This window comes from Alligator sinensis, unplaced genomic scaffold (genome assembly GCF_000455745.1).
Source record: "Alligator sinensis unplaced genomic scaffold, ASM45574v1 scaffold210_2, whole genome shotgun sequence".
Classification (NCBI taxonomy): domain Eukaryota; kingdom Metazoa; phylum Chordata; order Crocodylia; family Alligatoridae; genus Alligator; species Alligator sinensis.
In genome coordinates, this window is record NW_005841946.1 from 2,258,744 (window position 1) to 2,286,312 (window position 27,569).

The window sequence follows — 27,569 nt, forward strand, 5'->3', positions numbered from 1 at the left end:
ACCTAGTAGGTAGTAAGTTTAAAACTAAAAAAAGGAAGTTCTTTTTCACCCAGCGTGGAATTAAAGCGTGGAGCTCGGTGCCACCCGATGTGGTGGAAGCTGCCAGTTTAGCCAGATGCAAAAAGGGACTGGACAAAGTCTTGGAGGAAAGATGCATCGGTACCTCTTGACCGTGGGAGTTAGGGGCACAACCTCTGAATCAGAACTTCCTAGACCTTAAATTCTGGAGGCTGCAAATGAAAGAAGAGCAGAGAAAAGAAATATCCTGGTCATACCCTCCTAACTCTCCCTTTCAGCATCCACTCTCTAACCCTGTGTGACACAGGAGACAGGGCAAGATGGACTTATGGTCTGACCAAAAAAACAGTAGTTCTTATGTGCTTATGTTGGAAAGACACTCTTGTCGGCAGATCCCACGTTGGCTACAGACTCATTCACTAATGACAACTCATAGCACCCTCATGCGCCTGGTTCATCAGCCTGGTGCCCCCAGCACCTGCCGTGATCTCCTGTGTGGAGGCAGACCCCGCAAAGCCTGAAATTGCCGCTCCATTTACTACAATCACAGCCATTTCTTACTTTTAAAAGCAGGATTTTAACAGAAAATGATGGCGCCCCCCCATCCAGCTGCTCGTGTTAGCCTTAAAATCATTTGTCACAATATAGCAACACATTAGGATACAGAAGGCAGGGTATGAACGACATTGCTGAATGGCTGAGTTTATACAAGCAGCTATGCTTCAAAGGGCAAGGCTATAATATAGTCCACATTGCCACTGAGACCTGAAAACCAGTTGCAATCTCCAGCAGGTCCAATGAAGACAAACAGATGAGAGCCACAGGGCTGTAATGAATTTATAGACAAGAGTCTCTGAGTAGATGGCGGACATTCATCCTCTTTTTGACAAAGCAGGACTATTTAGTGAGGACCACTCATGGCTGACGCCAGGCGTTTCCAAACCAGAAATTAGTGTACACTGCCCCGAAAGATGCCTGCATCCCACTGCCCAGAAACCTCCGCACCTCCGTTCTTCCCTACAAGGTGTCAGCCTGGATGAATCCCCCCAGGTTGGAAAGTGAAGACAAGACCCAGATGCCTCTTTCTAACTAAAACATAAGCTGCAGGTCTGAGGCAGATTGAGAATGGGACAAACCTTATTCCTCATGAACAAAAATCTCTGCATGTATAAAAGAGTTGGCTCTCATGAGAGGATCTGGGATTTCCATGGGCTGCTTCTTTGGTGTAGTCGAGTGACAGCGACAATAGCAGTTCTTATGAACTCTGAGCATGATGAACTGGCTTATCCTATGAACTTATAGACGTAGACATCATGTGCGAGCCTAGCAATACTTTACAGGCTTGTACAACATAAAGACAGAGGAGCAGCTATTTCACCGAATGACTCAAATATGCATGTGTGTGGACGTGCATAGAGGTATATATACATATATTTATGTGCAGGTGCATAGAGAGGTATATATACAAATTTGCTACCACAAAAATCACTGCATCGGGACCTAGCTAAAAAATTTACCCCTTGAGACCCACTTCATTCCACCCCCACTTCCTCCCCACAAAGGATGCAGGGAAGGAAATCAGTTTGCTAGCCTTTTACAGCTGTCTAGCCACCCATGTTTCCTCCAGCCAGATGCTTACCTTGGCCCCTATCCCTCTGGCATCAGGGGGTTGCTGCTCCCATTCTTACGGGAACAGTCACTATCCTGAAGCCCCAGATGGATGCTGGGCCGTTGGTTCATTACCAACTCGGAGGAAAAACCTGCTCCTGCATTGTAGCAGCAGGCTCCCATGCAAGTACTGACCGGTTCCTACCACCCTGCTTAGCTAACGTGCGCTAATTAGAGCATTGCCTGAGGGGGAACGGTGGCATGATGCCTCCAAAGGGCCCTGGCGCAGGTGACAGCGCGGCAGGAGGCGCTGGGAAATGTGGGGAGGGAGCAGTCTGCAGACAGGCCGGCCTCGCCAATTATTTGATGGGAGGTGGATGAGGAGGATTCGTTTGGTGAAATGATTTGGTCCGTGCTGTGTCTCCCCCAGGAGCTGTGAGCAGGGAGAGGAGCAGCTCCCTCCTAAGGTCTCCAGGCGAGTGGGGGGAAAGGGAGAAGGGGAAATAGTTGAGCTGGCACCTCCCTAGGGTCTGGCATGCCCTGAACAGCAGGGGAGTGGTTGGGAGATGAAAGGGTTGGCAGATCATTCCCTTGCTCCAGCCTAACCGAGCACCAAGCCAGTGGCTCCCCTAGCACCATCTCCATCCTAGCCCTATGTCACCCATCGGAGCTGCTCCCAAGCGTGCTGCGGTGGCAGAGAGCAGAGGCCCACCCCTCCGGAAATCTGGTAGTAAAAGCTTTCATGGGGATGCTGGGGGATGGGTCAACAAAAAACAACGCCCAACCCCCTTCCCCAATTATAGGCGATGTCATGGCCGCTGCTTCGAGGCCAGAGCAGAGCTGGAGGGATCCACCGCACAAGCCAAGTCCTAAAGATCAGAAGCCCCGAGAGCAGCGACACAGAAAGCCCCACCGACGCGCCCCTCTCCCGCAGAAGAGCTCCCTCTTTCATTTTTAATAATCAAAGAGAAGTGGAGCATGGAAGATGTGACTTACGTTAGCAGTAGGGGGTGTTCTGCCGAAGGAATGCATTGTCAGGGAGTCCTGCCGGAGCCCGGGACTACTAATGAACCTAATCTTAGAAACCTAATGGACACGGATTTCTAAAACCTCCGGCTGAACCATCCCTGGGTTCCAATCAATGACTTTTCTCTCCCTCTCTCTGTTTCTCTCTCTCTTTTTCTCTCCTCACATTTTCTCCTCCTAGATCAAGTTAATTTATAAATTAAATTAAATTTGAGAACAATTTTGGGAAAAGGTAGAAGAATGATGCTGGGGGGGGGCGGGGAAGGGAAGGAGGAGGTTGGCGGGATTGTTCCCGGCAGTGAATGGCTGCTTTGTGCTGCTCAAATGATGTACAGTGAGAGCATGACACATTCAGGACCTGATTTTCAAGAGTTTCTTAACCTCCCCTTTCCTTCGTGCTGGTGCAATTCTTCAAGTGCAATTGTTTTGCAAGCCATTCGATGCCTCCCTGCTTCCACAGGAGCTCGCAAATCATTTCACCCAGGTGCAAAGAAACCCCTAAAGATGCCAAACGAGGACACGGCTGGCTTCCAACTCCATTATTTCTGTTTCATTAGAGCCCTGCCACTTGGCTTTTTGCCTTCCCCCAAGCCTAGGACCCATGGCTTGTTCCAAGGAAAGCATATTTTACATGTGGAGCAAGCCATCCGGCATGCCCCTTCTGCAGTCGCTCTCTCTGCATCCTCTCTTGTTAGCCTGTGTCAAGAGGGAGCAATTGGGACATTGTCGCGTTTGACTCCAGGGTAACCGAATGTACAGCTGTGTCCACTGGCCCCGGGCCAGCACTGCTATTCACCATTCAAAGTCCTAGCCCCGTGCTTCTCTCCTGTCCCTGCTCTGCTCCCTGCTCTCTCCTCTTAGCTGTTTCACTGAACGAAGGCTGGGTAGATTTGCACCTGATAGACTAACCAAAGTAGAGATAGATAGATAGATAGATAGATCACAATTCTGCCAGGCACAGGATGGCAGTAGCAAGGGCAGAGTTTAATTTTGGGGTTTTATACAAATATATTATCTTGGCTTGAGCTCCCACCCAAAAACATGAGCAAATAAATCCTGCCTGGGTGTTCCTATGTGAACAACCTACCCTACTCATAAGCAATATTCATCTATAACAGAGTTTCTTGAAGGGAGAAGAAAAATGGGACAGAAACCCTGAATAATCAGGAGCCCACCTCAACCAACTCTTAGCACCTTAGCAACTCTGGGGTTGCGAAGGTGCATACGAGCCAGTCCTTGGACCTCTTTCCCCCAGCAGTACAGCCACACAGGGGAAACCAACAATGAGCCCCAGGTGTCCAGTGACAGATACAGCTTCTGCCGAGCTAAACAGGGGAGGTGAGGAACACAGATCAGGCTACCAGAGAGGCATGCAGGACTCCTGCCTCCATCCCCAGGAGCAGAAGCTCACGGTGCACCCGGGGTGGTGGGGGGAAGGACACCTGGTCTTTACTGCCTTCTGAATCGGATGCATCTGATGTATCCCCAATTGCCAGGGGGACAGGGCTCTGGCAGGAGGCTTAGCTGTCACTGCCATACGCAGTGTGTCCCATGGCAAGGCCCCTGTTCTCCCCGAGGGGACACTTCTTCAAGGGACAAGGAAGTTGAAACGAAGAAGAAACCATTTGCCTCTATTCTCACTTAGGACTTGGCAACATTCAGGGTTGAGCAGAGAGGGAATTCCCTGTAGGGCAAACCCAAGCAGCCAGGGCTTGTCTCCACCACACCAGCAGCCAGTTTTGGGTAGGCAGGCCTGAGTGGGCCCCAGCCAGTCTACTAAGGTACCCCAGAGCTGGAAGTTCAGCAACGAGGCTGCCAAGCACCCAGAGACGTGGTGCTGGGAATGAGTCCAGAGCAGCCTGCTTGGTGAGCCTCCAGGTCTGGAGTGTGTCGGCAGACCCAGGGGGATCCGGCCTGGCCAGCCCTGTCTTCCAGGGGACCCACCACTGACTAGGACTTGATGGAGGCACACAGGGGTCTTCGGTCTCATCCGCTTGTTTCACACACACGCACGCACACATGTGCCTTTGGCTTTTTCCTTCCATGAAGACCCTTTGCCCCTCTGCCCCACTCTTTAAACTGGCTCCAGCGTCCCCAGGCTGTCGTGTTATATTTGCCATGCTGGATTGAGCTGGAGAAGGGACACACTTTGAAAACTATGCACTGGACCTGACCATCTCACCCCCCTGCCCTGCCATCCATCCCCTTTGCCATTCATAATTGATGTAGCATCTTGTCAAGGCTTATTTTACACTAAGCAAAGGGGACCCTCCCACATGCCTCCCCTCCCTCCGCCTTAACACAATGAAAGGCTGGGGCTGTGGCAGGAAGGGAAAGAAGAAACCCATTTCACACAGCGCCATGGCTAATAACCAAATCAGCATATAAAGGTGATGGCTCCAAACCCCTAGCGAGGAGGCGCAGGCATGTCGGCCCCTTGTTTGTGAAGTGCAGCGAGCGTACAGAGAGCTTTGTTATCAGGGATAGAATGGGAAGCAGGGAAGAGATAATATGCTTTTAATGAATATTTAAAGGCGTGACATTTGTATCAAAAAGCAATAAAGCTTAATGCCGCCTGCAGAAATTTTTAAATAAATGCATTAATGGGTTTTGCTGTGCCTAACGAACTGGGATGCTATGAAGGTCTGGCGCACAGGGGCCTCTCTCCCACAGAGAATTGCTCAGCTCCCCAGAGACCTATCAACTGCATTTGTTAGCACCCAGGAACTGAAACATCCAGTTGTTTTCATTCGGACAAATGAGCAGCATATAGCCAATGCAACACAACATCCTTCATGTGGCTAATAGCTGGGGTTTCCCTGTGAACCCAGACCTTGCACTGGGGATGGTAAAACAGAGGGGTCCCATGCTGAAAATGTTAGCATGTTGCAAGACATTTCCCCCTGTGTCTTTGGAGGCTGATTTTAGCATCTAGGCAGGACATGTTTGGCTTTAGGTATCTTGCGAGAACGTCATGCTGGGGGAAGCTACAGAAGAGGCAGTGGGAAACTTCTCCCACTCCAGGGGATCTTCAAGGTGCTGAGCCCTCACACAGTCCATGGAGACTGGAGGTCCACAGCACCTCTGAGACTGAGCCTCTTCACAGGAGCCAAGGTGCTGGAAAGTATATGGACTGACAAAGAAAGTGTCCCTACACAGCCACACCAAGATGCCCAAACCTTAAAGGGACTGCGCTCTCGGTGTGGTGAGCAAATTCAAGCCCCGTGTCTGCTCAGCCCTTGGTCTCTCTTCTGAGATAGCTAACATGGGAGTCAAGTTATTGCCAATTCCAGTGGGAGACTTAGGACTGTGGATACAGGGTATAGAACATCCCAGGAAAGAAACTGGATCCAATTAGACCCAAAGTCCTACTGTCTGGACAGAGTCTGAACTTCAAAAGCCCACTCAGGACAGGCAGCAATGGCACCATCACTGGGTAAACCACGTACCTGACTTTGATGAGGGACTAAATAATCAAAAGTGCTGGTTGCACCGAACCTAGATCATCTGGATGAACCGTGACAGAGCCAGAATGCCAGCCACTGTTGAGGAGAACTGTCTCCAGCGATGGGCCTCGACTCGGAGAGTTTCAGAAGACAAACCCTATCTGAAATCTGCACTTTTCTTCTCTATAAGGCCCCAGTTCAACACCTGGCAGTGTCAACAGGACTACTGCCATGGCAAGTCAGGGAACACTGATGCCACCTTCTCCCAGCATCAAAGCAGAGCGGAACTACTGAGAACCGTTTAACTCAGGCAAAAGCTGAAGGCAGAGCAAGTGCTATGGCTTCAAGCGCAAAGCATGGGAAATTCAGCACTTGCATTAATTAATTCCATCCTGCGGCCGGATCCTGCAGCTCTCTGATGAAAGCAATGAATGGGTCAAGGAAGACAGCGGGCTGCAGAATCTACTGCACAAAAGAACAAAACTAAGGCCTGAAGGCAGAGAACAGCAAGACAATGCAACAACTGTTGAAAAGAGCCTCCTAAAATGTGTGCTCAAGATGGACAGTCATTGGTGAGATGGGATCTCATTTTTTCCCCATAGCTTTCAGGAGGAGACGAAGCGTGAAGTGGGGAACACCTCTGACTATCCTTCCATTCACACCCCAGCAGTGTGTTATTACACCAGATGCATACCAAACCACAAAAGCTCCTACTTATGCATCCTCCATTTTGTATCTAGACCCAGTCTGCTCCTGCGCTGCCTCCCGCTCCTTAAGCCTTTCACTTGCCATGTGGCACAAAGCTCTATTCAAACGTCCGCCTTCATATCTCAAAAGAAAATGGAAACTTTCTTCTGTAAGGACTTGACAAAGGAGATCAAAGGGCCCTAAATGGATAAGGGGGAGCAGAGAGAAAGCAGGAGACCTCACACCCTGAAGGAGAAATTCCTAGAAGGGCAAGATGGTACTGGATGATTTAAAAAGGGAGATTGCTATGAAAAAGATAATGGTTGTGGAAACAGCATTCAAATGGAGAGCAAAGACATTGGGCACGGAAATCTCTGCCTCAGCTACAGCCAGGACTGTCATTGGGACCTCTAGGAGACAATACTGGTAACCAAAGATGTGGAAAGGGAGCCAGGATGCCTGGGTCCAGCAATCCCACTGACCTGCCATGTAATACTGCGCCACCCCCTTTTTGTCCACCTATCAAAGGCATCCAGGACTGGCACACCAGATGTGGCAACATTCACATGAAGCAAAAGCTGCTTGACAGAAAGTGGCAACCCCATCAGGGCCCACACCAGCGGGCAAAGGAAGCTTTGCTGCTGGCTGGCGCAGGAAAAGGATTAGCCTTTACACGTACGCCAAGCGCTCTGAGAACTGGAGCAAATTCGAATCCCGAGCAGTTCAGACTTCCCAGATATGCATCTCAGCTAGTTTCTAAGAGTCAGATACCCCTGAGCGCAGCAAATACCAGCTCTTCATAGTCTCATCTGATCTTCTGCTCCTTAATGTGAGCACATCTGTCCCATGATGGGGGATGACTGTGGCAGCACTTTCATTAGACACTTAGAGAAAAAACAATCCTCATCCCAGTCACACCAGTATAAATCCAGAGTCCCCCCAGTGGAAGTCACTTCTCCAACTCCAGACTGATATAGCAACAGCAAATCCACAGAAGGAAATTCTTAATGCCAGGCTTTTCCCTCATCAAATGGGATTCACCTCATATGCAGCTGATGTGAGTATAAAGCCCCAATGGCAAATGAAGCCATTGCCTACCTGGAACAGGTATCTTAGCAAAGATTTTGGTGCATTTCGGCTTCTTTTAATGTGTTTGGGAACAAAGACATCACCCTTCATTCACAAGTGCTGTTTGGAAATGGCGATATTCTTATGGATGGTACTAGCCGGTCAGGAGTTATACCACCTGGGAATCAACTGGGGGTTTGTGGAGCTGGTCTTACGTCTTCAGTGGTGGAAGGGATCCACTAGCAAACCCCCGCATGTGACTTGCAGGAACTGACAGGTGAGCATCAAAACTGAAGGAGAGCACTTTCCCCGTCACTAGCATGAAAGGTTCAATTAGCTTGCTCCAGCAGGAGATGTATAATTTTAGATTCAGGATATCATCAGTCAATAGTTAATGAGTGAACTGATGAGAACACGAGATGCCTTAAGTGGACTAGTTTGAAGAGGAGGTGAGTGCCTGTAATCAGAGGAGGATTAGTGCCATTCAGCTCCATGCTACCAGCTGTGTTGCCTTTGTAAATACTTGCCTGTTTCCTTTCACCATGGAGACTGGTTGTTGCTCAGTGCTTATTTCTGGCTGTTAGTGGAATCGCGGGCAGACCCTTTACGAGTGGCGTTTCAGGCCCGTTGTTGTGGGAGAATGGTAGCACCCACTCTAGCCAGCGCTGAGACTGGAGCTAATTTCACAGATGACTTTTTAAGAGTGCTCAAGGCTGACACTTCAGCAGTGGCTCAGACGCATCATTTGCTGCCACCGAAAATGGCAGTTTCCCAAGGAACCAGCTTTAAAGACATATAATTGTCAAGCACGATTGTGCTGCTGATGGGTGCCCGGGTGAGCGAACTCTGCTTTTCCATGAAGTGTCAGGACGCAGCCACGTGAACTTCCTCCAAGGTGCCCCATCTGCATGCCTCGACCCTGCTCTAGAGACGGGGTGAAAAGGCTGTTTTGTCCCCTTGCCTGTTTAGCCTTCGATGATGATACTCTTCAGAACAGCGGGAAACAATGACAAGTATGGGAGTAAATTTTGTGACGCGGCCACTATAAGAACTCAATGGAGGTGGGTGGCTGTTTCAACCTTTTCCACAGAGGCAACATTAGACCTTCATGACTTTTGATTTCCGCTTACCTAAGCTGGATGCGAACAAGGGCTTGCAAAAGGTGAGGATTCACAGTGTGCTACCATTCTCAAAGTACAATATCCGAAGAAGCCACGCAATGATCAACCCACCGCAGACAGGACCTGTACACAGCAGGAGAAGGAGGACAGCTCCCAGACTTCACCTGCGGGCTGCAGCCCCATTTTGGACCAGTATATAAACGGTTTCCACCTCCATGCCCACTCCGAGATTGAAACCCACCCCCCACTTCTATCGCAACCTTAGTCCAGAGGAACAGAGAGCCATACTCAGCCTTATAAACAACCTGGCTATTAACATATAACAGGCTGATAGTGGGGGTGCAACCACTGTCCTGGACAAAACAGCATACATACAGGAAACCAAGAGACAACTTTCCAACATGGAGATTTACAAACTCCTGACAGAGGACCCCAGGGCACAATACTGGGGAGAACTAGATAAACTCCTCAAGAAACCACCTCTGGAAACACAGGAGAAGATTCCTGCCAGGAGCCCAGGCCAAGCAACTTTTACTTATTTCCCAAGATCCACAAACCTAGTGCCCCAGGACACTGCATTGTCTCTGGCACTGGCCCATCAGAGGGAGTTCCTGGCTACGTCGACTCTATCCTATTCCCATGCACTACTGGAGCTAACAGCTATTTGAAAGACATCACGGATTTCTTAAAGAAACTTGGCTCCATGAACTAGCTTCCAGAAAACACCATATTAGCCACCACAGATGCCCTATCTCTGCACCGACAGGCCCCCTGAGGATGGATTACAAGCCATAAAGAACATTATCCCTGATGAGGACGCTGCCTCTGTTTCCATCAAACTGTTTGTCCTCACACACAACTAGTTCAGATTGGAGACTCCCTATACCTAAAAATGAATGAAACTGCTGTGGGCAATATGCTGATATATTTATAACAGACCTCAAAGTAGGTGTTGTCGACAGCTGTCCTCTCATCCCCCCATATACCTAAGGTGCACCAATGACATCTTCATCGCCTGGACTCATGGGAAGGAATCTCTAGAGAAATTTCACCAGGACTTCAACAAATCCCACTCCTCCATCAAACTAACTCTGAACTATTCCATGCAGAAAATTCATTTCCTAGACATGAAGGAGAAGGTTTCCAATGGGCACACTGGCACCACGTTGTATTGGAAACTGTCATAACAACCTTCATATCACCAGCTTTCATCTTAAGCACACCACTAGATCCATCATCTACAACCAAGCTCTGTGTTACAGCCATATCTGCTCTGACCTCACCGATGGGGAAGAACATCGAAAACTCACCTTAATGGTCTGGAGCAAGGATTCCTACAATCCCAATAAAACTCCCAGACTGTAGCCACTCGAATGAACAAAGCCAGAGTCAGACCTTGCACCAACCTGTTACGATACCAATCCCAGGGAAAGGATAACAGAATCCCTCTGGTTGTCACCTATAGCCCCCCATCTTGAACACCTTGGACACATCATTAATAACCTCCAGCCCCTCCTGGAAAAAAGAACAACCATCTCAAGGTAGTCATGAGGGGCAAACCTATCCTGACTTCAAATGGTGTCTGTTCAACGACAGGGTACTTAATACCCTTCTCACTGGGGCATCAGGCCTTGCAGGACACCAAGGTGCCAGCTGTGCCCCCTCACCCATACAGACAACGCCATCGCTGGACCAAATGACACCAATTCTCTGTGCCATCTCATATATACAACTTTACCATCCTCATGTATACGATCACCTGCTTGAAATGGCCCTCTGCTGTCTTCATTGGACAGACAGGGTGATCTCTACGTGTAAAAATGAACAAACACTGCCCTGACATCCATTCCAGAAAGATGCACAAGCCTGTGGCAGAACACTGGACCCTCCCTGGACCCTCCATCAATGACCTCAGAGCAGCTGTTCTTAGATAGTATAACTTTAAAAACCAGCTCGAACAAAAACTGCAGAACACGAGATCATCCACAGACTGGACTGTGTTAAGCATGGTTTAAACAGGGACTACCAATTCTTATCCCTGGATTAGCTTTTGTGACCTCTTTTTCCACCATGGGCTTATTGCTTGTTTGCTTCTCCCAGCACTGTTCCCTCTCCTCTCCCTCGCTGTCTTTTGTATTCAAATCACTCACTCCATTTTATATGCTGCTCTGTGGATATCCTTTCATGGCATCTGATGAAGTGAGCTCAGACTCATAAAAACATATGCTATCTAAGACAGTTAGTTTATAAGGTGCGAATTGACCCTGCCTTCTGTCTGACTGAAGACTAACAGGGCTAACTACCTTTCACTGTTTTGCCATCAGGTTGTAGACCTTTCTGGCTTTACGGGTGCATAACGAAAAGTTTATCTGGCGGGAAAACTAAATTGGCACCACTAAAAGAAAACTGAAAAAATCACATCTTTAAAGCAGGCCAGGTGAAAGAGGGTGAGGAAACAGTCAAGTGGATGTAATTATTAAATAGCATCCTGCTTTGTCTTACCTTGTACAACCAGCCTTCCCTGGGCCGTTCTCCGCACCCTGGTGCCAGGTTTATTTGCTGCACACACATATATCCCCGAATGCTGCACAGTGAGGTCAGAAATCATGAGATTTCCTGTCCCAAGCACCTGAATCCCTTCCACACCGATCGGGCGGCCATCTGCAAGCAGAAAGGGAAAAAGACAAAATTACTTGCTTGGGTTTTAACCTCAACTCCCTCACCCACAAGGAAGTCCCAGGTCAGAGCCCTGTACAGCTGCCCATCTGATGCAAGCTTTTCCCCTGAGCTCAATGGGTTTTAGTTCAGGCTTCTCCATGCTGTAACTGGAACAGAACAAGCAAATAAAAGACAATCTGGGATCCCTGAGTGTGCCGTTGCTCTCCGTTACAACTAGAACTGGATGAAAAACACAATTTCCACTACACCATTTTCACCTTTTCAAAAAACCCAGCCTAAACTCAAAACAAAACCCACAGAACTCATACATTTGTGTGGAATCATGCAGTGTTTCATCTTGGAAACACCAAAATATGGCATTTCTGGAACAAAGTTTACACTCTCCAGGATCCTGGCAGCACCTGCTGACATCTTGCATCGATGACATATTTTCCTGACAGCTGCAGAGCTGCTATCACTGAATAGCAGTGGGGAAGCTGGTTAACTTTATCATGTCCTTTCAAGGGTGGGCAGACATGAAGCTGTCAAGAGTCAAGTCAACTTCAGTGAGCCACTGACAGGTTCCAGGACTCCTCTAAAGTGTTCTCGGGAATCAGCGGGCTTTCTGGTACTCTAGACCAGCCCTACTGTCAGCTGGGGCTAGCTGACCTGGGAATCTGAAAGCCATGCCATCCCCAGCTGTAGGACTCGCTGGGTGACAGGGCTGCCCTCACACAGTGGACCCAAAAAACCCAGCTCTTCGGATGCCTGGGAGAATTTCTTCAAAACCGAGCCAATTTTGTGAAACACTTGTTTTGATGAATCAGCGCTTCCTGATGAAAGCCCGTTTGACCGGAGAATTCCCAGCCTGCTCTAATTATGCTGCATTTCATCAGTAGCAGGCCATTGCTTTTCATCGTACCATTGGTTTGTGTTTTAAGACTCTATCTGCCAAACATCCACGTGTGTTAAGAGTGTCTGAAGGGAGGGAAGGTGAAGGGCTGTGACTGCTGGTGGAGGAGCTGCCCTTTCATTAGATGTGAAACTGGACACTTGCTCCTTCTTACATTTGCTAAGAGGGAAGTTGGAAGATCCTACAGAACAGGAAAAAAAGACCCAGCCATAATGACCACTATATATACCTGCTCCTCTCAACAGCAAACTCCCCAGTGTGTTACGTTCTACAGCAGAGGTGCTCAAACCCCTACCCATGGGCTAAGTCTGGCCTGCAGAGCCATGTCATCCAGCCCCCAGGGCTCCCCATGGGTCCAGAAATGTGGCAGCAGGGGAGTAGTGACAATTAGCACTGCCACTGCTCTCTTCCCACCAAATTTCCAAGCCCTGCATGGCTGCATTGGGCCTGGGCCATTGCCATGTGGCCAGATTAGGCCCCGGTCACACCCACCCCACATGCTGGATTGGGCCTACAGATGGACTTGGCAGCTCTCATCTGGCCTATGGGATGAAAAAGCTGTGCACTGCTGCTCCAGAGTTGGGGATAGGTATCTAACAAAAAGGTAAATGTAGGCTAGTCAAGAAAAATTCCTGCCAACGAGCTCAGTTAGCCTGCAGCATGACCTCTCAAGGGAAGCAATAGCAGCCCAGTAAAACCAGAATTCACATACTCTGCAGGGAACCATTGTTCCCTGGTAAGAGATCAACCAAGTGAGACGACAGCTTTTTTCCAGTGCTCTGGACCTGATTCTAAATATCTGCATTCCAATTCACTTAGCTCTATCTATGATTCTCTTTGATCCAGTTGGGAGCACAATTATTGAATGGCTTTTAGCAATGGAGAGCCTTAGATCAAAGGGACAGGGGATGATCCCACTTGCAAGTATCCATAGCTCTCAACTACAATCATTCCAGCATCAATATCTACTGTAATCCAAGGGTGGGAAGTCCAGGTGCAAAATCCTCCAGTGGTAGATGTTCTCCAGACCTCGCTACTACTGTAGTAATGCCTCTTATTTTTATCCTCACTCTCGTAGTTGTGCTTCAGGCAATAAGTTGATAAGTAGCGAGGTCAGAAAAAATTCCCCCGTGGTACATGATGGCTAGAAAATGGTATTTAGAGGTTTGCTTTTGGGAACTGGTTGTAGGTAAAGTAGATATGCATTAAAACAATGGTTCATGGCAACGGCAAGGGTTAATTGATCTCTAAAAGCCTGTTTGTAACAAAGTTTCTTCAAGGCCCACCCTGTCTGACACAGGCAAGCAGCAAACAGACACACAAGCTGGGAAATTTAAGACATGTTCCACAGGGTTCCATAACATGAGGTAAGGTGGCATTAGGTACCAGTGCCCAGCTGCAGAGCCCTTGGGATTTCTGATTTTGGGGAACAGACCAAATTAGGAGGACACCGGAAAGAACCAAATTAGGATGTGTGCATGTGATGGGTTTGTGAAACAAGGGAAATATGCTGATAGGACAGAACATGGACAGTAGGACGACCACAGAAAGACCAATCAGTGATGCCCAAAGATGAAAAGTCATTAGAGGAGAGAAAGAATATAAAAGAGGGATTTTAGAGCAGCAAAAGGTCCCCAAGAGGGGAATCCGAGGCCACTGTGGACAGAGGGCACACCACCAACCTGTCTCACCCACTCCATTGTGGGGGCAAGGGAGGGGGTTCAGCCTCCAACCTGCTGACATCTGACACTCCAGAAAGAACCTCAGGGTAAAGCTCGCATACTGGCCAGACACACCTTGACTCTGTAAACCCTGGGACTGGTAGATATAGAAGCGTTTGCATTATTTTTATCTGCTATTGCCATGTATCAATAAAATTCACCTATTATCAAATGGAGAGGTCACGGTCAGTCTGAGGGTTTGGGTCCACCTGGAACGAGGTATCTGGGTCATAAATCCAGTGCCAAAAGTATAGTGCTACAGAATTAAGAGCTTTATTGGAGAGTTTACTCTTCCCCCGAAGCATCCCGCACCAGTGACAGATGAACAGAAAATAAACTACATGGACAAAATGGGTGATTCATATACAGCAATGTTTACTGCAGTAGGGAATTAATTATAAGCCAACCAAATTCCACATTGCAGTCCATCTCCAGCACACATGGGATCCACCAACTTCTTCAGTTTGTTTCTGTTGATGTCTGAGACAATTGAGATCTCCATGCAACTTTTTTCTCTCTCCAGAAATTATTTTTGGATGCCACAGGCAAAACCTACTTCTAAAAGATCCCAGTCACCAAAAAGAAAGCTCAAGTCCTGAAGAAAAGGTGAAGAGATGAGAAGAAATGGGAAACCAGGTTTTTGAAAGGAAACAGCAGGTCCTGCAGCAGGTGTTTGTTAGATTCCAATGGTTGGGCCCATTAGAGCAGCAGAATTCACTGATGAATTTCAAACTGGGTAGATATTGATGGAGCACTCTCTCATGGACCAACAGGCAGGAAGCAGAGGATATTCTTTGTCAATGGCAAGTATGTCTCCCATGCTCTTGGCAATGCTTTGCTGGAGATGTTTAAGATAAAAGTTTTCTGGTCTCATCAGGCAGGCAGATCCAGGTCACTTTATTATGTGCATTACAGAAAAAACCGCTCAGGTCTTTTAGACAGAGAAAAACAAATTCCATTAACTAGCCATATGGCTGGCCAAGAGCAGTAAATGGATCAGTCATAAAAAGGACAGTAAAGTGTGACCTGTCCAACATTTAATGGGCAATAAGATGGGTCCTTGCCTTGAAATGTAATTTAAGCTGAGCAGAGAGAAGGTTTGAACTAAATCCAAATTGAACTTGATTTTATCTTTGAATTAGGTCTTTTTGAAGCTCATATTTAAAACAGGTGTAAAAAGCCCTGTTTAAGTACGGGTGTCTATAGGCCTCCCATTGTCTCTACAGCTGCCATTGATTAATAAGAGATGTGAGAGCATAGGAAAAATCCACTGCTGAAGCTTTTCTTTTCTCTTAAGAAATGGAACAGACATTCTTCAAGGCTAAAGGTTTAAGGGAAATGACCATTCACATCTCAGGAGTGTTGCAGTTTCTAATTTCTACCTCACAGGGCTGGTCCAGCAAGGTGTCTCATCCAGCATGCACTCCATGCCCTCCTGGCCCAGCAACTCTCATCCAGTCCATGGAGTCAGATGAGTGTGACACCCCTGGGTTAGAAGACAGCAGGTTCTCTGGGCTGGTGTCAGAAAAATTTGGGATCAATCTGTCAGGCTTAAACGGAAATGGTTCAGATGAACTCAGAAGCCATCTCTAAACTGCCCTTTCAAGACAGCAAGTCTGCATGGCATAAAATGCCTCTTACCTCCCATCCAAACCAATTCAATTAGAGTTTGGAAATAGCATATCTTTTCCCATGGGCCTGAGCAGGCTAGCAAAATTTATATGAGTCCCTTCCTGGAACTCAGCCTCAGTAGCTTTGCCAACCATCAACAAGATACTTAATATCCTTTGCTGCACCAGAGGTTCCCTGGCTTCAGCTCTATGGATGACTTCATTACACAAAACTTATCTTTTGGCCTCCCAAAACTTGTTTTTCCTTTTGCATTTTCTATTTGCGAGAACTGGCCTCTAAAACAGGTGAAGAGTAGACCCAAGGACCACTCATGAAGCAGGATATTCTACAGTCCACAGACAGCCACCAAGCTCTATAACTCTGCAGAAGATAAACAGCTAGCAGCACACTGCTAATCCAAGCGCTAAAGGGGAAACTGAGCCCCATGTGTGCGCGCTTGCTTTGAGGTTGCAGAATTAGGTCACTTCCACTTCACTTTACCCTGCCTGGATTGTGACAAAACACCACTATCAACCAGCTCGAGAACAGCAGGGTGGAATGCTGATGGGGGCTTTAAAATACGTGTTGTTTTTAAGACATGGGTTTTGATCAATAGCGAAGAACAGCTGGTGAGTCTTTAATAAACACTAGTTACATTAAAACTGGCTCTTCTCCAAACAAGAGATGCTCCCAAAGAATCTCTCAGTAATATCCAAATACATTTTTACGTTAGCCATTAGCATAGGAACTGGATAAAAGTATCTCACCACGCAAGACACAACTTATTTATTTTTCCAAGGTATCTGTGATACTTTTTCATAGCAACGGTCTCCATTGTTCTGTCCCCTAAGCCAGTGATTGGCACATCGGTACCAATTACAGAGATTCGTTAAAACGTGCTAGGCAATATGAATATGCAACAACATGGATGCCTTTCTTTGATAAGTAGCAAGTAGAAAGAAAGTAACAACTTTCTAATGTTGACCATTTAGGTCTTTTGTGGATCCTTTGTATCGGGGTATAGTAGCCTTCTACTTTTTAGACACATGGGTCTTCTACTCCATCGGACATTGGGCACCACGTATTAGCATATTTAGAATACATTGCAACAGTTGACTATTCAGTATGTGAAGTGGTGAAATTTACTCTATTATTTCTAAACACTTACGGGACTGGTGCTCCTGTCAACCAGTCAGCCATCTATTGCAAGCTTCTGTGTCCAATAAGTTACCAATTAATTGGCTCCTACAATTGTTGTATAGTTTACTTCCTGAATGGCTCCCTCTTTAGTAATTTCCTTCCCATTGTGGGACCCTTTCTGACAACTTCTGTATAACGCTATCAGATAATCACTGCCCTTTCTTTCTCGTCTCACTTCTCTATCTCTCACTAAATACCGTATTATTCTCACTTGGTGCCGTTCTGGAGGCCAACACCATTGGCCTGTCAGTTAAAGGATAAGCTGTAAGGCCGTATATTAAAAATCATCATCTCTTCTGCAGGCTCTGAGGTAAATGCCCAGGATATTTATTTGTGCATAAATGCAGGTCCAAGTTGGAGCATGCATTTCTGGAAAGGAAGCTCTTTCCCACGTAAAACAAAACTTTTCAGGATTTTAATCAGAGCCGGTCCACTAATAAACCTCTGAGTTTTGCAATGCATATCATGCACTGGCAGACCCAGGAAGTTAGTTTGTGGTAGAGGGGTACAAAATATACTCATGCCAAATGAAATTCAAAATTGACTGCAAATCATTCAAAAACTGGCTTATAAGTTGAGTGATTTTTCTCCCTCTCCACCAGCCACTTTTCCACTGAAAACTAGCTGTATTTGTAGCAAAGCTAGAAGAGAAAGTAGATCTATTTGATAAAGAAAGGACAATTTTATAAATAAAACCCATGCAGAAAGTCAAATGTTCACTCATTTCTTCTGGGGAGGGAAAAAGATTGCCACATCATCAAAATCAAAAGTCATGTGACTGGGGGCAGAGGGGATGCAAAGATAGTGGGAAAACGTTGTGTATAAAAACCTGCAAGAGTGAAACATTTCATAGAATGCAATGATTCTTCTTTTAAATAATGAGAAAACTGTTCGTTCATCGTTGTTTCGGTTTATACCAAGTTGAAACGGATCCTCACTTAAGTTGGCAGCCTTCATTTCAGGGACTGCGGCTGGGTGCTGGACAGCTTACAGTACCACGAGGACGATTCTCTCTTCCCTCCTCAGGTTGTATGACAGTAGTGGCCACAGGCTGTCCTTCCGGTGGCTCTTTTAATGAGCCACCATCATAGCAAGTGCCTCTGAAAGGTGATTCCATGTGCAAAGACACTATGTGTATAAAGTCAGTTGTGCATGAAAACATATCCTTTTGGATGCCAAGGCTTGGGCTGTTTTTAGTTGGTTTTGTTCCAGTTGGAGTCCTTTCAAAGCTAAGTCATTTCCTTTCCACTCCTCCTATTGCTAGAGCACAAGAGCAGCAAATGCTACGCTGGTGCATATGTTCGCAGGCTATCGAAACTGCTCAAGGAGAACCAGAGAGACTCACAAATCCACAAATGTGTTGAGTACCTTAAACTTACCATACCACCCAGGATGCAGACAATAGTGCCTGCCTCCTTGGAGAGAGGGAAAAACATTCACAATTAAATGGAACAGTTTAAAAAAAAACGGGATTTCCTTCAACTCATTGGTTTTGATCAGATGCCAAGTTGCATCCCAATGCAAAAAAGATGTCTGGTTTTGGTAGAAAGGCAAGGCTCAGCAAAGCCCATATGAAGTAACATAGCTTGAAATTATTATATCTTCATTATCGCACCATTCTGTGGAGACAAGAGTTTTGAACAAGGCAATAAGCCATTATAATTAGGGCAATTATAAAGTAGTTTATTATAGTCAAGCAGCCTTGTGTCCAAGAATACGTTACAGCACAGAGCTTGGTATCATTGACAGTGTACTAGCTGATTTTTAAGACAGCATCAGTACGAAGGTTATCATTCCTGGGAGACAGAAGGGGGGGAAATATATATATCAGCAAACTGGTGTTCTGTATATATATACCCAGCAAACTGGTGTTCTGGGTATTAACAGTCAACTGAATGGGAAAAGCAGTGTGGCTGAACTCCTCTGGATCACTGTTGTGGAAGTGTATCCTTGCCATGTGCCTGAGGAGGGGAACCCATCCTGCCCACAGCAGAGTTCAGAGAACAAGAGGTCATGATGGAAACAGCAAGGAGCTTGGTCACAGTCTTGGGTAAGCACAGGTAGACAATGAGAGGCAGGACAAGCGCCTTTGGCAACATGCAATCCACAAGTGGAAAGATCCTGTAAGAACGAAGTGACCTCAGAAGAGGGAAAGCTGAAGGGCTGGAGAAAGGCTGCCGGGGTTCAGCGGATCAGGAAACCTTCTCTGGTCCCACAGTGCAAGAAGGTGGCCACCAGCAATTTATTCAGGAGAGAGACCTGCTGGGCCATTCGCTATGAGAGCAGCGCTCTGCGGCGTACATCTCTCTGGACTCATGTTTTGAGCAGGCAGAGCTGGAAAAAACATTTGCTTCTCATTGCAAGAAACACAGCACTTAGCTCTATGCCACTTGTGGGATCTGCTTTGACAGCAGCTCAGGTTTTCCTGCCTATCAACAAATGCTGTTCACTTCTCCACCGAGCAGCTACTCTTCAAAGCTTCATATGTGCACCTATTAACCACTCCCATTTCCCTGGGTTTATTTTAAGTCTCTCAAGAGACAGACAGTTGCTCTGGAGTCTGTTTTTCTTGAAAGATGTGTTTGACTGTTTGTGTATGAATTCACTTCTCTGGGGCCAGCACTGTTGATGCTTTTGATGCAGCTACAGAAAATGCTGTCACTTCTTGGAAAGATAAAATTATCCCCTTTCATGAAGCATCTATGGTGGTAACCCACCCCCTTTTATAACAGGTTGAAATAGGAACTCATCAGAAAGCTGCTCCCATAGCACAGACAGAAAGATAAAAGGAGTTCTGAGTCTACAATTAACCTGAACAGTAAAGGGAAGGCTGGATTGCTCAATGCAATAAATACTCGGTGGCATCTAGCTATTTCCCCTGGTGACAACAATCAATTGAATCCAGGATTTCCTGCCACCCACTAGCTTACCTAGTCGACTCCAGGACACAATTGGCCTTGGGTTTCCAGTGGCAACACATTCCAGGATAGCAGTCTGGTGCACAGTCAGGGTGAGGTTTTCCGGGCCAACAAGAATCATGGGATCCTTGTAAGCAGTCGAGCGGGAGCCTGCAAAGACAGTCACTGTTAGCCGTATCTGCCGGACCGGGAATCCTGAGGTTGGGGAGCACTTCAAGGGTCATCTAGCCCTGGGGGGAGGGGAGTACACCTTTTTGGCAGCCATACAACAGATTAGCCCTGCACCCTTCCTGAGTGCCACTCCAACCCCTTTCCCTTACTTGATCTGCTTCTCTACTTCCTGCTCCATGCCACATGATCCCTATGTAAGCTGTTGCTCTGCTTTCTGCTCCCTGTCCTATTAAGTATTGTACTCCCTCTTCCATCCCTGATCTGCTACACCCGCACACACAGGCTGCCTATACCAACTATGGCACATGTGCCACAGGTCAACCACCCCTCATTTGGACCCAGCACAGCAAAAACAGGAAAATACAGTCTCCTACAGCTTCATAAGGCAGGTCACGATGCCCATGAGTGCTGATAGCAGCATCCCAGGGCCCAGATACCCTAAAAGCCCTGGCTCTGCAGAGACAGCAGGGACTGAGGCAGGGGCTTACAATAGGTGCAAGAACCTTATTACACAGCTGTCCAACTTCTAAGTGGCCAGGGGTCAAACACCTACAGCTGCACCAATGGGGGCCGCACAACCGCAGACTGAATCAGAGTGACTCGGACATGGACACTGGCCCTCCCTCCACTGCCTTGCATCTAACAAGGCTGAGAGCCACTGCTACATGCTATTAAGCCATATTATGGCACCCACATCTAATGGAGCTTGTACTCTAACCAGACAGACAAAGAAAGGCCTATTCTATTTTAGTAGGTGGGAAAGAGCTGTGCATAGAGATTGCATGATTTGTTCAAGATTGCATACAGAAGAGCTGAATCCTGGATCTCCTGAGTCCCTGCACAGTGTCTTGTCCAGAGAACTAACCCTCCCTTCAGCCTCCCTATAGCTTTATGGTTTTCAGGAGGACTGCTCCTTTCTTTCTAAAGTGACTTGTGTTAGTTTTATCACCTTCCAGGAGGTAGGCAGGTGAGCTCTTTAACAATGCCATGAGATGCATGCTTGAGATATCATAACCCAACACCTCAAAGCTGTCACCCAGGGAATATGGTGATATCCAAATGCCACCGAGGACCCAATAAAAGCAGCTGAAATTAAGACGGCATCAAAAGTGATGGAGGACAGGCAGCAACAGCTTTCCTGCACATAGGACAAGCTGTGCCAAGTCACCTTGTCTCTGAATCAGATTATGGGCTGTGCACAAAGGGGTATAAAGCAGCTGCGATTATCTGGGGAGTCTACATACAGTTTACACTTTTCATTTGATATTGGGGGCAATGAATATCTGAGTCACCCTGCAAACTCCATTATTATGGGACTGGTGCCTCTGTTGTCTTCTCAACTCCACATTAAACTGAAGCTCCAAGGAGCAGTAACACAGGGCTAACAATGGAGGACTGTTAACCCCTAATGATCATTTACTGACAAGGAAGCACTTTTGGCGAGTTCCTGGCCAGAGAAACCTGTTTGTCCATGTGAACCGATAAATAAGCAGGTGGTTGGTTGGTGGGAGACTAACAGTCTAACACTTGTAGTCATGGGTCACCGGTAAAAAAGTGTTGCTCACCAGCATTTTCAAGAGAGGGAGAAGAGACCAGAGGGGCTCCATATTCTAGATTAGGGGTTTTCAACCTTTTTTGGTCAGTGTACTCCTGGTGGCTGGTCAAGAAGCAGGTGGTCCCCTGGCAGCTGGTCGACGAGCAGGGGGAGCAGGGGTCCCCCAGTAGAAGTGATGCGCGGTGGCAGAAATGGTGGCGGAAATGAAGTGCTGGATGGTGGCAGCAATCCCACCCCTGCACCACTGCTGTGTAACCCCTGGGGCCTTCCCAAGTACCCCCAGCGGTATGCGTACCCCCGGTTGACACCCCGTTCTAGATGAGAAGCCATGTTAGGTGAGGATAGAAGGCATTCTCAAAGAGCTTTCCAAAAGGACAAGGAAACCTGAGTCAGGGTTGCTCTATAGGGGAGTCACCACTTTGTCCAGGCCTGTAGGTCTCATTTGCAAAGCCCGTGCAGTTCATCCTTCAACTGTCACAGGCCCAAGAGAGAAGAATGGTAAACAAGGGTGCCCACAACCCTGGAGCTCTAGGAAAGGGTGAGCAGTCTTATGTAACAGGAGAGTCCAAGGGAGCATGCAACAGTCACCAGGCTTAGGTCACTGGACTCCAGTCTTCACGCCCAGGAGGGGGACAGTAGACAGAGGATCCACACTCACAGAACATGCCATAGACAGAAGCCAAAGGCAGGAACCTCTGCTCCAACCCCCAAAATGTAGCGTGCAGACTCAGGCAGCAGGGTGGGGTGTGCCCAGCAGCGGGAACATTACATGGGCTGGGACAGCAGGGTGACAACCTGTCTGTATGTCAGGAACGGGCAGCCACTCCTGGCTTTACCATCTCTCTGTGCCTCAGTGCTCCCTTTGCCAAAGCAAATTGAGCTTTGGTCTATTTCGAAGTTAAGCTTTTCGGGGACAAGCATGGCCTCTTGCTGTAGTTTGCAGAGCAGGGAGTACAGTGAGCCCTGCCTTGGGGCGAGGCCCCCGGTATTTCCATATCTAGCACGACTGTAGCTCCAAGTAGTAGACGTCTAACCTACACTGCAGGCTCACAAGTGTGGATCCCCATAACACGGTCCTTTATTACCCACAGTTAAGTTTACTAATCCACCTGGTGACAGAGAAGCAAAGCTTGGGCCAAAGCCAGGACAATCCCCAGGCTGGGCATTTTGGCTCAATTAATGTTTTATTGAATAATCAAAGTCTGTATTTGGTCTTTCCCCATTGGCGGCTGCTGTTTTATTTCCAGCTTTTATGTTATGGTGAGACCTGGGTTAGACTCAAGAAAGTCCGAGGTCCAGCAGTGTTTAAGGAATTTCAACAATCCCCGGGTTGCCGCTGGCAAGAATATTCTGTACACCTGCTTGGAGAAATACTTGCATTGATTTTTATCCTTGGGAGTTTGAGGGGAGTAGTGGGAGAAGGGAGATGTGAAGGGCTTGACAGGTTCATTTCAATCTGCTTTGCTATTAGCATTCAGGGTTTTTTTTTTAACTCTTCTTTCAAGATCCATCAGCTGCGGACCCTTGCACATGGTGTCTGTCATGACTGCAACACTTGTTAGCTAGAAATGATGCAACTGAAAGTACTTTGCAAGGTTTTCCTCCTAGTTTTCATTGCTTACTGCACTGGTTAGCTTTACTCCTTCATGATGCACCAGGGATTGAAGGCAAGAAACCACTGGGGAAGATATTACTGTGGTAGTAAGAAAAGCACAAATCAGAATGGCTCATTTGTTAATCATTTATACAGCAGCTGCACAGAGGGTGATAAAGTAATATTATGGGTTGTGTTATAACGAATGACATCCGAGGCACAAGGAGTCAAGGGAAAACTGTACACGTGCGTGTGTGTGTGTGTGGCTGTTGAGTTGACTTCCTTGCTAAGTTCATTTTACTATAAAACAAGCGGTAAATTAAATGTTCATGCTCTGATATTATTAATGATCGGCAGTGTTTGAGAGCACAGGGAAATGTGGTGACCCAGCCAGGGTCAACCAGCAGGACCAGCATTGCCAAATGTACAAGCCAACAGCCAGGCTCCTCTGGTGAGAATTTCAGAAGCCCTCAGCTATAGCCATGGCAAGAGTTAACCCTTGCAATGCATTTTCAGTGCGTCGTTTCTGCCCAAAGGACTTCACAGCCATATGAAACTCCATTCACGGGGCCAGCAGCTGAAGGATCTGCAAGGCTCCAAACAACATAAAGCAATAAAAGGGAAGAGACTCTCTTCTTAAGGAAAATTGATTTAAGGACCAAGGCTCCAGAGGCCCTGCCTCTGTCATCAATGACAAGGGGATCTAAAGGAAGGATGCTGAGCCTGGCAAAAGGCCCCTTGTGCCATTATATGACAAGCAGTGGGTGAGAGAAGGAAGTGTCACTAGCATGTGCTTTTATACCTGTTACTGCCTGCATGGGAAGGGTGTTAGTGCAGGGGCAGTGCAGCCGCAAGGAAGCAACTACTCCAGCCCTGTTGGAAACAGTCCATCAAGAGGATGGAAAAAGTGTCTGTGCTGCCTGCTGTCACTGGGACACCATACTGCTGTGGGAAAGGGATATCCAGGAGGCTGAGTGCATCCCACAGGTCCATCTTCACAGCATATCAGCGTGCCTCCACCAGTGGCAACAAGAAAGATGGAGTGAGGGCACATGGCCCATCTTATGGACCTATTGCCCCATGTGGAAGCACATGGGAGGATAGAAAGCATCTTTCCAGAGCAGTTCTCAGGGCTGGGCCAGGCTCTCAACTGGAAACCACTCCCCGCCACCCGGACCCCTGCCTTCTGGTTCTTGCACACATACCAGAATGCACCTTCATCTTTTGTATCTCTCTCTTCTGGCCCTCTATCAGTATCCTGAGTCTCAAAGAAGCCCAGAGAAGTTTAAAGTCTACAGCATAAAACTGGCTTGGGTCCATTTCTTTGCGATACTGGCTGACAGTCGGGGGTGGGAAACAAGAAAGCCTGACTTATGAGGTGAAGAACAGCGCACGCCCTTACCCCTGCCACTCCCACAGTCCAGTCCAAGAAGAAGGTGCAGAGGTTTGCAACACAGCTTCCTGTTCCATAATGCTAATAAAGCTCTCCTACACAACGTAGTCCACATCACTGCCAAAGCAGCACAGAAGCAAAGCCTATATTGGTGAAGGGATGCGCATGTGGACTCACACCAAAACTAAAGCCTTATCTTGGACTCAAACCAAAGCTTATGCTGGGGCAATGGTGTGACCTCTGCGTGCCGGTGCCTATACTGGGACGACACACATGGTGTAACTATTCTTTGAGTAACTTGGTTTTCTTAGGCAGAATCCACATAGACACTGCCCATGGCAGACCCTGGAAGTGCCCCTTCCAAGGGATGGAGAGTCCCCCAAGAAGAGCTAGCATGTTCCAGCCAGAGCAAGCTAACAACTCAGAGCAGCAGGTAGGGAAAACCCAACTTTCCTCCACTGATACTTCACTGTTCATTTTTTTTCTTCCTTTCAGCCGCAGCTCACATACATCAGATGAGCCAGCATCCAGTGCTGGGACAGACGCCTGGTACTACCAGTGCTTTCAGGACCAGTCACTTGCTTTCTGGCCCCATACAGCCTCTCTCTCCCCCCAGCCCCTTCCCGTCCTCAAAGGCCATTGTCTTAGGGTGAGCACTGCCATCAACCCGCCATTCAGCACGGAAAAGCTGCTCCCCAATATCCGTCACCAGCCACATGGCCAATTCCAAGGGGTACAACTGGTTTTGTGTCATGAGACTCGCCAAGCAAGTTCAGTCCCAGCAAGTAGGCAATGGTTTGCAGGACCCAAGAAGATGAGGGCTCAGGCTAACACAGAGCTCGTCTATGAGGCCAATGTCCTGTCCAGGGGCCCCAGGAACCCAAGCAGCTCCTCAACCAGAGAGTCCAAATTGCTACTCTATGCTGGAGTGCCCCTATCTGAACAGGCCCTCTCCTGGGGACACATCTGGGCCAGCACAGTAGTGTCTAAGAGGATGTTATTAACTGTAGAGCCTCAGAGCCCTAACCCTGGACCAGGACACCCTTATACAAAACACACTAGAGGAAGTACAAGGCCTGTGAAAGGGCATCCCAAGGGCCAGGCCCAGCACAGCAGGCCCTTCATCACCTCCTAGCTTTAACTAAGGGCCTCGGCCCTCTCAGAGTAACAGCATGCTCAAAGCCCCAGAGCCAAACAGCTGCATGCCCAGCCCTGAGACTCTCTCCAGCCTGGGACTCACTAGTACTTGGCCTCATTACCTCCAAAGCCATCACAAGGGGGTCAGGAGCCCAGGTCCACCCCTTCCTCTGGGTTTCAGCCCAGGGTCCCTATGCTAAGCAGCAAAAGTCCATTCCTTCTGAGCTCAGGCACTTTCTGAACAGCTTCTTACCTCCCCTGCTTGCTGATCTTTCCCTGTACAGCTTATCTCCATCTCTGCCCCTATTCTATCCTGCCTGCAAGGTTTATAGCAGCCACCTGGGTGGCTTCATCCCAGCTGAGGCAAATGAGGAGACTCTTCATTAATCCTTTCCAAGTTGTTACTGTGGGATGTGGGGATCCTATCACATGGCCCCTACCTCCAGAAACTTGAAATCTGAGGGCCTGCTTACACTGCAGTGACTGCACCCCCCAAACCATGGCTGAGCCAGCGTTCAGCTAGGGCAACTGCTGGCAGTACAGCTGCAATGGCAAGGAGCTCAGCACTGGCTAACCATCCGTGCACTTACCCAGCTGCCCCAGCAAGCGTTGCAGCCTACACTGACTCCAGGTGCAGCTGGCTGGACCTAAGCTAGCTGCAGGATAGATACTCCCTTTGTAGGACTCCTGCACCTGTATGCTCTGCAGAGCCTCGGGAGCTGAGCACTGCACCTGCCTGTGCATCTTCAACAGCACTTACTGACCTTCCAGCTGGAGTCCTGAATACAACTCACCCTTTGCATGCTGGGTTAACGGCTATGTTGCACTGATTTTCCATGCACAGTTGTACAGAGCAGCTTTTTGGAGACTCAGCTCCTGTACAACCCTATTTGTATAATCTCTTCCAGGAAACACGCATATAAATTAGCTTAGCGGCTCTCTTCTAGGAAATGTGGACCACTGGGTTGTTGGCCCAGAGGTGCCTGTTCAGAAACAATCTGACCTAAGGACCGCCAGTGGCTTGAAACCAGTAAGAGGCAAACTGCTTGTTTTCTTCGGAGAGCAGGCAGAGGGCCTTCACAGCCTTGTGCAAGACAAGAGAGCAACATGCTCATTTCCTGTGAGCTGCCCAGCTGGTCCTGGCTGCATGATTTGATGTCAGGCTTTCTCTCTTCTTATCTCTAGGGAGAGTTTCTGAAATATCAAGGGAGGTTTTATGAAATGAAGAGATGGAAAAAGGTAAGGCTAAATAGTAGACTACACAACTGACATCATCCAAATGACTGGCACAGTAGAAACTGGTTGACTGGCCAGTTCCTCAAAACAGCTGCAAGATAGTCACTTAGCAAGATTATTTAACAGCAGACAGTTGCAGGCCTCTAGTGAAGTTAGGGAAAGTTGCTGGCTGTAATTTCAAAGGGACTTTAAACCATCATCTATTACAAACCCAGATATCACCTGCAGGTGTGGTTTTTGTGTCCTCCGGCAAAATGCAAACCTGTGTACGCAAACCTCTGTCCTGCTCCATTTGCGCTGGCTTCCTCTGTTTGTTTGGTACTCGGTACCTGAGGCTGGGCAGCAACCATCCAGGCACCCAGTAGCATGTACATCCACTTCAGCCACTCACTGGAATGGAGCCCCCATAAACATTATCATAGATTCATAGATGCTAGGGTCGGAAGGGACCTCAATAGATCATCGAGTCCGACCCCCTGCATAAGCAG

General features: G+C 47.8%; 1 protein-coding gene across 1 annotated transcript in view; it reads right to left on the reverse strand.

Moving 5' to 3' along the window:
• IGDCC3 (immunoglobulin superfamily DCC subclass member 3) overlaps positions 1–27,569 on the reverse strand; it is a 166,399-nt gene that overhangs the window by 37,991 nt on the left and 100,839 nt on the right. Inside the window, exons 5-6 of the mRNA XM_025199553.1 lie at positions 20,008–20,145; positions 11,477–11,635 (exon numbers count right to left, since the gene is read on the reverse strand). Of these exons, the coding sequence (XP_025055338.1) occupies positions 11,477–11,635; positions 20,008–20,145 (297 nt within the window). The remainder of the gene's footprint in view (positions 1–11,476; positions 11,636–20,007; positions 20,146–27,569) is intronic.